This window comes from Drosophila melanogaster, chromosome 2R (genome assembly GCF_000001215.4).
Source record: "Drosophila melanogaster chromosome 2R".
Taxonomy (NCBI): domain Eukaryota; kingdom Metazoa; phylum Arthropoda; class Insecta; order Diptera; family Drosophilidae; genus Drosophila; species Drosophila melanogaster.
This window is the reverse complement of record NT_033778.4, coordinates 19,021,858-19,032,990: the sequence shown is the minus strand read 5'-3', so window position 1 is coordinate 19,032,990 and position 11,133 is coordinate 19,021,858. Positions and strand designations below refer to the sequence as shown.

Below are 11,133 nucleotides of genomic sequence, written 5' to 3'. Positions count from 1 at the left end.
GTAGTCCTGGGATACTTGCATTGTTCGCCACTGCGTTTTGTTTGCATCCATTAGCGGGAAACGCACTGGGGCAGAAAATCGTGGACAGAGGATTTTCCCATTTTGCTCGGCTCTAATTTCCAAAAAAAAAAATAATAATAATTGCGTTCACTCTACTCGTACTCGTCGAAACTCAACAGGCAGCAAAGAGTGCTGATTTTCGATTTCGAAAAGCGATTTCTCTTAAATGGAGACTTGCCAGAATTTGCGTATAAGAGAGCGTTCTGAGGCGCCTGCGTTGGAAAAGTCTACAGGAAAATCAGCTGGTTTTCGGCGATTCCATCTACTTCAAAACGGCCACATTGAAGCAGTTTGTCAATAGTTACGCTGAAGACGCGACGCGTCTGCCGAAACGTTTAAGGAAAAGCTCCGAGCATAAAATCTGAAAATTATTCAAATAATTCATATTCGAAACACCCAACGCCGAAGACTGAAAGCCGTAATCAAAACACTGAACTCTGAACGCTAAAAAACGGGTATTAAAAGCTGTTTAAATGTTAAGTGAAGTCCTTATAAACGCGAGTTATTACTAACCTTTTTATTCCGCCTAATTGAATAACCAGACCCGCATAATTAGCGGGGCGAACAAGAACAAAATAAAACCGAGACTGAGTACTAAATGTAAAAAAAAAAGATAAATACAAATCAACCATAGGCGCGCACACAAGCAACGCCAAACGGAAGCTGTATCCCTGTGTGCGTGAGCTTGTGTGTGTGAGGTCCTCAGAAGCTGGGGAACATCATAATCATCTTTATCAGCTGGAGCAGCTTCATATCCTTGGTGGTCGCCAGTGCTGTCGTCATCGTTGTCACATCCCGGCATAAATATTTATGTTGACGAATCTACCTGCGGCAGAGCGTCGCTAATGAAGCGGGCGAAATGAAAATGAAAGGACATAATTATGCTTATGTGTGAGTATAATGAATACGAATTTCATTCCACAAGGCCAGCAGCAGGGAACCACCTGCATACATACATACATACCAACAATGGCTACGAGTGCACTTTGTTCAACGAAAATCGCTGGGGGAATTTTGTGCATTTTCGTTTGTTTGTGCTTTCCGTTACGGTTGAATGTCTAGGACTTCTCCTTTTATTTATTTCCAGCTTCTGTCCAGGTTGGTTTCCCTTCAGAATTGCACTATTCTTTTGGCTTTGGGCTGAGGGGATGTGGCGCTGGTTTATTGGTTCCGAACTTAATCAAGTTCACAGAAATGCAGCACTGGCTGCGGGTTGGAAGTGCAATTAGGCAACTGCATTAGAGAAAACTTTCCGCCGGCAAGTTGGTAACTTGAGTGCAAATTGCTGTCGTCCAATCATCTTCATAAAGTTGGCAGCCATGAACTCGGTGTCTTTGTTTGGTAGCCAATCTATTGTTTCCACTCAGTCGCTAACTGAGTTATGACCCCATTCGGTTTGTTCATATCCACACAGACATATGTGCGGACTTCCATCACACCCAACCCTCTGCTAATTGGTATATTGTACGAGTCATTCTTGTGATCATGACCAAAAGGCTGCTAAAAGATTACGCTGACACAAGTGGAAAAAGAAAGAGCACTGCCAGCAGCAGACATTCAGCAGAACTTTTTGTATATTTATTAGAGTATGAATTAATTCAAGAGTGTATGTGTGTGTGTCTGTGTGTGTGTGTTGGTTGTGGGGAAAGAGTTAAGCCTTCGAGGCATATTCTGAATCAGATTCGTAGAATGGAAAGGGGGCGGGCGGAGGAAAAGCCACCGCAGCCCGACGCGATTTTCCTTTTTCTCCTTGATTTTTTTTTCGACTATCCCCTAGAGGGAATTTTGTTGCAAACGTTAGCACATCTTTTTTTTCACTCCACCCACTATGTATGGCGAATGTAATTCATGTACACGACCTTGTTACATAACAAAAACAAAAAAAAATAAAAAAAAAATAGAAAAATGAATGGGTCTGCGAGACTCGCTTTCATAATTAAAATGCAGAAAGATGTGGCCCAGGGTGGCGACCTCAAGATACCCCGCCAAATACCCAGAGGAAACAATTTATGTTGCGGATTGATTGGTTTTTCATAAACAATGCTTATATATATATAAATATATATATATATAGGGTTTACTGAACTAGATGTGTTAAATCAAGTTCAGCATACTTTAAGGCTGCACAATATATAAATATATATTGTAGATTCTTTTTTTTTTATTATCAAAGCATTTGGATGTGAGCCTTGAACTCCAAACCGCAGCAACATTTATAGTGCTTTTATTATTAGCAGCTTAAGCTGGCGTGCCAAGAAATCCTCTGAAAAGGATGACGATTACCTTGACTATGAAAATATTTCTCACACATGAGCTGCTCGAGCGCATCGCACGGCCCTCGTTCCGTTTCCGGTGCCTCCCATTAGCGTTTTAGTCTACGAGAAAAGGCAAAACCGAAAGGCAGCCACTATTCAGCGAGGGTTGTGCGAAGCGTTCTCGCGAATTCGACTGCAAACGGAGATGGAGACTTCCGACCGACTGCAATCTATCAAACTGCCTTCGCAGCTGTTCAGGTGTTGGTTGACCCGAGTGTTCGCCTCAGACTGGTTAACTGCCTTCACCTGGGGACACACCTTGACACAGACAAAGGTCAGGGCAGATGTGTTGGGCGCCACAAAGGCCAAGTGGCATCCAAACACCCCAGCTACGACTATCCGTAAGTGAATTAAGCAGGAATGCAGATGCCTTCGTGTTACGCTAGTTTATTGTGTTTCTTTTGGAACCCGTTTTAGTTATGCATATCAGTTCCGCTCCAAATTCCTTGGTTGGTTTTGGCCAGGATTACCGTCGTATCTGTCGTATCTATAGGGCTGCCTTAGTTCTCTCGAAAATCCGGGCAGTGGAAGTAGCAGTAGCAGCGAAATCAACAGCAGCAACTGCATCGCAAATCCAAGTGTAAGCGTCAACATTTTGAATAGAACTGAGCAAAACAAGCTGATAGCACAAACAGCGTCAGCAAAAGGGAAATATTAATAGCACACCGCGAAAAACACTATCGATCAGTAATAAGTGGATATCCAAAATAATTATGCAAACTTGAGTGCTGAGATTGAAATATATTTTTGGGAGATAACAATATTTAGGTTATAGATTAAAGCCAGACAAAAATCAATACAAGTTAGATGATAAAATGTCAAATTCGGTCTGGCATTTTATGTGCCATAAAATTTCAGAATGATTTAATATTTTTATACATTTAAAAATTTTAAAATATTGAAACTAACTTAACAATTAATTTTATTATAAAATACTACGTACTACTTGTTTAAATTCAATTTGATAAGCAATCATTCAAGCACGATTTTAAAAGTGTGGCGGATTTTCCCAGCTCCAATCGAGATAAGGATCCTAGGGTCAAGGGGCCGGCTTACAGTGGGTTGGCAGCTTGTAAAAACCCTGTGAAAGAGTTCGCCCGATTGAAATGATTAATTAATTGCTGGAATCGAGGTAAACTGAGCGCGTCCAGACGAGCATCATTTATCACGGTGTGGTCTTAATACGAACGCCAGACCGGCTTCACTTGGGCAAATGGGAAATATAGAGGGGAATTGTGTTATTTTAGGGCGGGCACACATTATGATTTCGTCTACAGCTTTTATTTCTTGTTTTCCATAGACTTTTCCACCATTGTTTGCCATTCATCTCTGACTCTCCATTGACTCTCGCACCGCCCTATGTTTTGCAGTTTACGTGTTAAGTGCTTGGCAAGCACGATTAAGGCGCTTTATCACCCGCAACAACGGCAGCAACACGAACGACAAGCACGCCAGCAACAGCAGCAGCAGCAGCAGAAGCAGCAGCAACAGCAGCAACACCAGCAACAGCAACAGCTGCGACGGCAGCAACATCAAAAGCAGCAGCAGCAGCAGAATCAGCAGCAAGCCATCCGGCTGTAGTCACATACATTGACACGCCCCCAACCCAGATTCATATATAGTCGTACATACATACAGAAATATATAGCCGGATATACATATACATATATACAAGCGAGATGCTGAAAACTGTGACAACAGCAATGGCTGCCGGCGATGACGATGTCCCAGCGAGCATTTTGGAAATAGAACTGCCAGCCATTTTGCTCAACGAGAGCCTCTTCATCGAGCTGAATGGCAATCTCACCCAGCTGGTGGACACGACTAGCAATCTCAGCCAAATCGTCTGGAATCGCAGCATAAACGGCAATGGAAACAGCAACACTTTCGACCTGGTCGATGACGAACAAGAGCGGGCGGCGGTCGAGTTTTGGCTACTAGTCAAAATGATCGCCATGGCCGTGGTGCTGGGACTCATGATACTCGTCACCATCATAGGCAAGTACTTAATCAAAACCAAATCCAAATTTAAATTACCAAAGCGAAAATGCCGTGAGGGGTGGGGGGTGGGGTTTTTGGACATTAAATTATCCTCGAATTTATGCCGTGGGGATATGGCTGCGAAAAGTTTCCATATCGCCGACAAAAACTGAACTGTAAATGAAGTAAAATTTATGATGCAGAAGATTTTTATTGCGCCCTCTTGGAAGATTTTTATTGATTTTTGGGCTTACAGAGATGATTTGCAGCCGCTCGCTCTAAGAAATGGGCCTTTGAAATACCTCGAAAGATGGGTGTCGGGTGCTCAGGGGTGGTTGATTGTTTTGGTTGGCTAGATGATGTACGAGGAGTTCTTTGAGTTAAGCGCGCCGCAAAGATGCCTGCGAAATAGGGAAGGAAAAACGAGGAAAAGTTTCCAAAAAGTGTTTGCCGCGGCACGTGAAAAGCTATTAAAATGGCGCCAAGGCGTCTAATGCAAATTACGACAAGCACACACACTCACACACACTTTTTGGCACACGTTGTGATGGAGGTGTTAGGAGGTGATGTTTTTAACGGCTAGAAATTTAAAGGGTACTAAAAACATATCAAAATGATACAAGAAGTAAAATAAAAAGCACTTAGCGTACATATTAAAACTGTTGGCTATCTGTCGTAGTCGACCGTAGTCCGACCCGTAGTCGGTCAGTAGTCGGTGCTGTACTCAGTCCCGTAGTCGGTCCCGTACCTGGTCCCGTACTCCGTCCCATACTCGAACGGGGTACTGGCGTCACTGTGGCTACGCTGGCAAAGAAGGGGATGGATGAGATGAGGTGGTAGTGCGGCAATTACAATTTGCCAAGTTGCACGCGCTTAATCAAAGCAAGCAACGACAATGATGATGGCGATGATGGAGCTTGGAGCACCCATCCAGTTCTCATTTGCATCCCATAGTCGGTTGGGTGGCGGGGAGTGAAAGCGAGTGCAAGGTGGGGGAAGTGCGGCACATGCACGATTGCCTGCAATTAGGCCGGAAAATGAAGACTCCTTTGACACGAAGCCTTTGCCACTGATTGATTTTGCACGTCTCCATGGAAAGTTTTCCATCGTTCATCGCAACATCTCTCCCATTTGCCAAAAACGAACACACTAAAGTTAATGACTCTGGCCACTCAAGGTTTCCAATGAACTGCATTCAAATTTGCTTACCCATTCATTGGCACTCAAACGGAAAACTTAGTGCGGCATTTAACGGTTCACTTAATATATCAATTTATCAATTTATCGCTTTCTGATGGGTCTCCTGTCTTATATTAAACTATCCACAGGCAACGTATTCGTAATTGCCGCCATTATACTCGAGAGAAACTTGCAGAATGTTGCCAATTATTTGGTTGCATCTCTGGCAGTGGCTGATTTATTTGTTGCCTGTCTTGTCATGCCGCTTGGCGCCGTCTACGAGGTAAGTACTTCTTCTCTTTCATTGTGCACAGAAAGAAATAATTCGCTATTAAATTTAAAAAAAAAAGAGAGAACGAAGATAAATACTATTGTATAAATATTATTTTTGGAGAGTTAGCGCTACCTGTTTTTTTATTACCTGTTATTAATGAGTAGTTATATTATTGATTTAATATGAGAATATTTTAGGGCACTTAAAGTGTTTATTTCTGTGTACTGCCACTGGTATTGCAGAACCAACTCGATTACCCTAATGGAAACTTGAGCAGGAATGCTGGCAAATGAAATTAGGCGCCAAAGAGTTGACACTGGCCCAGGGCAAGCTCGTTTGCTGGGCGACTAATTGTTTCAATTGCATCATCGCAGGCAAACAATGTGTTGCTAAAAGTCACTCCTTTCTCTTCCCTTTTTCTTTTCGCCCCTGCACGACTTCTCGTTGAAATCTGTGCGCCGGCAGATAAGTAATGGATGGATATTGGGACCGGAACTGTGCGACATTTGGACGTCTTGCGATGTCCTTTGCTGCACAGCATCCATACTGCACCTGGTGGCCATTGCGGCGGACAGGTGAGTGCTGCCATTCAGTCAGCCAGTCAGCTCTTTCCCGGTGCGACAGATGGCAATTTGGACGTCCTTTCTCCTTCCGTTACAGATATTGGACCGTGACCAATATCGACTACAACAATCTGCGGACACCGCGACGCGTATTCCTCATGATTTTCTGCGTCTGGTTTGCGGCGCTGATTGTTTCCTTGGCCCCCCAATTTGGCTGGAAGGATCCGGATTACATGAAGCGCATCGAGGAGCAGCACTGCATGGTGTCACAGGATGTGGGCTATCAGGTGAGCAACCCTGATTGCCGTAGTGTTGCAGTGTGGGGAGTTCAGCATAGTCTGACTTCTTAGATACCTAGACTAGGTATTGAATCATTTATTAGGTTCATTCTGTTATTCTCTCAATTGTGAACGAAAACTATCTGCATGTAAAGTACTTTAGAAACAGCTGAATAAAATCTGTCACTAAGACATAATTTATAATAATTTATAATTATATTACTATTATAATTTATAATAGTTATAATTTGGTATTATAACTATACAATGGTACAGAATTTAATTGATTGTAATAGATAGTTTGCTTTTCTTTCTTCATTCAATAGATATTTGCCACCTGTTGCACTTTCTATGTGCCGCTGCTGGTGATTCTGTTTCTTTACTGGAAAATCTACATTATTGCCAGGAAGCGCATCCAACGACGCGCCCAGAAGTCATTCAATGTCACACTAACCGAGACTGACGTAAGTTAATCAATGACAAGGCAATCTCAGTTAGAGCTAAGTGCCTCACAAAATGCGAGTGATAAATGCCAAGTGTCCACTTAGCCAGCCTCCCATGGAGAAGAGTGGAAAAATTACTCATACGCCCAGTGGCACAAATAAACATACATGTTCCACAAGCTAGCTGCTATTCTATTCCTCTACATCCTTTTTTTTTTGGCAAGCTGGCTGAGTGGATGTTGAGGCTGCTGTTCGAGAAGTGTATTTGCTTGCCTTCCATAATGAGTGTGTCATTAACAGAAACAATAAAGAGAAAGGGGGCGTGGCTTTATCGGGTGGTCGGCGGTTGGTGGTCGGGGGAAGTCCTCAGTACTCAGTCCTCAGCTGCTCATTAGCATGCCCAAGTGAGCACTCGAAGCGAGCCGCTGCCGCGAAAGCCAAACAAATGCCAACCGAGATTTATGATCACCCCAATGTGTGGCGATGTTTTAGGGGCAGATAAATACACTGTTAATAATTCAGCAATTGGAAAATTAAAATATAATGCGAAATTGCTATTCTCGAGGGAAGATTCTTTAAGAGATTCTTCTTGTTAAATAATTGGTATCAATAGATTTTTTTTATTTTTAGTTCTTAGCACAATTTATTTAAGCCAGTTTTCATAAAAGAAGGGAAATATATATTTTTAAGTTTTTCATTTCATCACTTTTCTCAGTGTACCTAGAACAGCTAAGCCCAAAGGAACGTCGAGAATTTCGCATAATGCATTTGATTTGTTTTCATTTCGTTGACAAGACACAAGCCAAATGTGCTTCCCCGAACAGTTCTCATCAAGTTCGTAAACAAACATTTGCCATAAATTAAGTACTTACCTTTCGCACACATTTAATTTTATCGATCATCGAGCAGTGCGATTCGGCGGTGCGGGAGCTGAAGAAGGAGCGCAGCAAGCGACGGGCGGAGCGCAAGCGTCTGGAGGCGGGCGAGCGGACACCAGTGGACGGCGACGGGACGGGCGGACAGTTGCAGCGACGTACCCGCAAACGGATGCGTATATGTTTTGGCCGCAACACGAACACGGCCAATGTGGTGGCGGGATCGGAGGGCGCGGTGGCCAGATCGATGGCCGCCATTGCCGTGGATTTCGCCAGTTTGGCCATTACGCGCGAGGAGACCGAGTTCAGCACCAGCAACTACGACAACAAAAGCCACGCGGGCACCGAACTAACCACCGTGTCCAGCGATGCGGATGATGTAAGTACGCCCATTGGGCTGGAATATAATTAAGAGCTGCAAGTAGGGTGCCACTTTAAGCCACGGAATATTTTCTTAAGGAAAACGACATTTAAGTTAACTGAAATTAAAGCTGACAGACAGATTAAATAAGTCAAAACCATTTAAGTGCTTAAGAAGGTTCTGCTATGGCAGTTTGTTCGTCTTATATTCATAGTCATTTGCTCGTGGCGCGCCCTTTGTTCGTGTGAGATTAACCCATGATACCCCCGCTTAACCCCTTAGTATCGCACCAGCAACGCGAATGAAATCATCACGCTGTCGCAGCAGGTGGCCCATGCCACGCAGCACCATCTGATAGCCTCGCATCTGAATGCCATTACGCCGCTGGCCCAGTCCATCGCCATGGGTGGTGTTGGTTGCCTGACCACGACCACGCCATCGGAGAAGGCACTGTCAGGAGCAGGAACGGTAGCGGGAGCCGTAGCTGGCGGAAGTGGAAGCGGAAGTGGTGAGGAGGGAGCCGGAACGGAGGGCAAGAATGCCGGAGTGGGGCTGGGCGGAGTGCTGGCCAGCATTGCCAATCCGCACCAGAAACTGGCCAAGCGGCGACAGCTCCTGGAGGCGAAGAGGGAGAGAAAGGCCGCCCAGACGCTGGCCATCATCACCGGCGCCTTCGTCATCTGCTGGCTGCCATTCTTCGTAATGGCCCTCACCATGAGCCTGTGCAAGGAGTGCGAGATCCACACGGCGGTGGCATCGCTCTTCCTCTGGCTGGGCTACTTCAACTCGACCTTGAATCCGGTATGTAAATTAGCCCCTGGCTCGTTCCCTCTCCTCGCAGCTTAAGCTCACTTTAAACCTTTACCCTTTCGAGCAAATTGCATTGGCATGAAATAGCTTCAGTATAGACCATTTTTTTTTATTGATATGAATACCATTTTTTATTTAAATTTTCTATAAATATTTGCCTTCATACCAGGTCATCTACACCATCTTCAATCCAGAATTTCGACGGGCCTTCAAGAGGATTCTCTTCGGTCGAAAGGCTGCCGCTCGAGCGCGCAGTGCGAAAATTTGATTTCAACTGAAGGATAACGAGGACCAGTATTTGTAATTAAGGTCAGGCGAAGGAGTAAAGGTGGTCTATACAGACGGGCAGGCAATATGCTACGGAATTGGCATTGTATAAAGGCAAACTAGCAAGTAGAGAAGATGTTTTAGCAGTGACAATCCTAACTAGCTGTAACTAATTAACTAAAATTCCTCACCACACACACGTGCCCCTAAAAGACAAAAAAAGCGAAATATGAATAGAAACAAAACTTAAATGTAACCGAAACCAAACGAGAAATGAAAACGTGGAATTATGGTAGCTGATACTCACTAGATGTAAGCTATGCGTATGTATTAGTAATTTATAGATATTTCTAAAGTCTTCCCTGTGTCTTAAAGAAACCCAAGAGTAGTACGCTTAGATACCCTAGAAACCCTAAGTAGGTGGTATGAACAGTGATCGGAGATCGAAGATAGTGATCGGTTATATATAGGCTGGGTCCAAAGAACTTCTTACGCTTTCATATTCTGTGTTAGTTAATCGCGTTTAGTTATAGCCTAAGCTGCAAAATGCTCAATTATTTCAATTGGATAAGCACATTTACATAAAGGTCAATATCAACAAAGATTAAACGAATTTACACAGTTAGCTCATGACGACACTAAAAACCGAAACCAAAATTTTGCATAACCCCATAAAGGATAAGCCACCAACGCAATGGCTAATTAGGCAGTACACACAACTTTATTCGGCTAAATTAGCATAAATCCAAAACGGAAAGTTGAACTTTCGTTACTAATATTTCTCCAACACATGCATATACGTGCCATTTGAAATCCAGGAAGCCGCAACAAAAAGTTTGACCCATGATACACGCATTCATAGTGGTACAGCATCACATATATACATATATACATATATATATATATTTAGTATAGTATATTTATTGTTCGATTTTTGAAAAGTTTTCTTGTAAATAAACGGACTTACAGTTTTAGCAAATAGTAAACCAACCGAAAAACCTACAACCACAACAAGAGCAACAACCACTCGAATAACAACCATGGATATATACACGTCGGTCTGTATGTAAGGGCCATTAAGTCAATGCTGCAGTTGAAACCTAATACGCTTCGGTATGCACATGTATGCGTACCAACACATATGTCTATCTGATATGTATATGTATTTGTATGTGTTTTGTCGGTGTGTGTGTGTGTGTATGTGTTTATGCAACTTCTCGATGTGTACTTGATGTCAAAGTTATTAAAATTGTGTTTTATCAAAAGCGTACACCTGCATTCGATATTTTATTCATGGATGAGAGATATGATGGAGATATATTCAAGGGTCTTTGGTCATTCGCTGAGTGGAGGAGGGTGGGGTGAGTTTCGGTACTATGCTCTAAATTGACTAACTTTTCAGTCCAGTGCTGACCGCACGCACGTCTGTATTGTTTGTAGATGGGCAAAATGTCAGCGCATTGAAATGTCAAAGTTCAAGTGCACACTCACGCCCCAAAAAGTGGGTGTGGCCGGTCGGGCGGACGGACGGATGGCCGGGGAGATGGATTACGCATTGGCATTATCAACGCCGGAACAGACCAAAGCCGACAAATGGCCCAAAAATCGATACAACATATAGGGCCCAGGGGCTGGGCGTGCGGAATTCGAATTCGTGTAATTCGTTACGGTACTTCACGTTCACATCCCGGCCCCTCTCTCACGTACTTTTTCCATCAGCCTGTCTCT

General features: G+C 43.6%; 2 protein-coding genes across 4 annotated transcripts; one reads left to right on the top strand and one right to left on the bottom strand.

The window, feature by feature from the left end:
- The first annotated feature begins 348 nt into the window (after positions 1–348).
- On the top strand, positions 349–10,666 carry 5-HT1B (5-hydroxytryptamine (serotonin) receptor 1B). Of its 3 annotated transcripts, none has more exons than NM_001169730.3 (9): positions 349–951; positions 3,746–4,373; positions 5,684–5,817; positions 6,274–6,383; positions 6,469–6,658; positions 6,976–7,113; positions 8,002–8,181; positions 8,611–9,129; positions 9,308–10,666. In NM_001169730.3, exons 2-9 carry the CDS (start codon positions 4,055–4,057, stop codon positions 9,404–9,406), a joined length of 1,689 nt encoding a protein of 562 aa, NP_001163201.2. In that variant the 5' UTR covers positions 349–951; positions 3,746–4,054; the 3' UTR covers positions 9,407–10,666. The 3 variants fall into 3 exon arrangements, with proteins under 3 accessions (NP_001163201.2, NP_001137708.2, NP_523789.3); NM_001144236.2 differs by having other exon boundaries at positions 8,002–8,346; NM_079065.6 differs by having other exon boundaries at positions 8,002–8,346; positions 9,308–9,620.
- CG43351 (uncharacterized protein) lies at positions 2,741–2,982 on the bottom strand. Its single transcript, NM_001259487.2, has one exon. The coding sequence runs from the start codon at positions 2,967–2,969 to the stop codon at positions 2,802–2,804; it is 168 nt and encodes a 55-aa protein (NP_001246416.1). The 5' UTR covers positions 2,970–2,982; the 3' UTR covers positions 2,741–2,801.
- Positions 10,667–11,133: the final 467 nt, after the last annotated feature.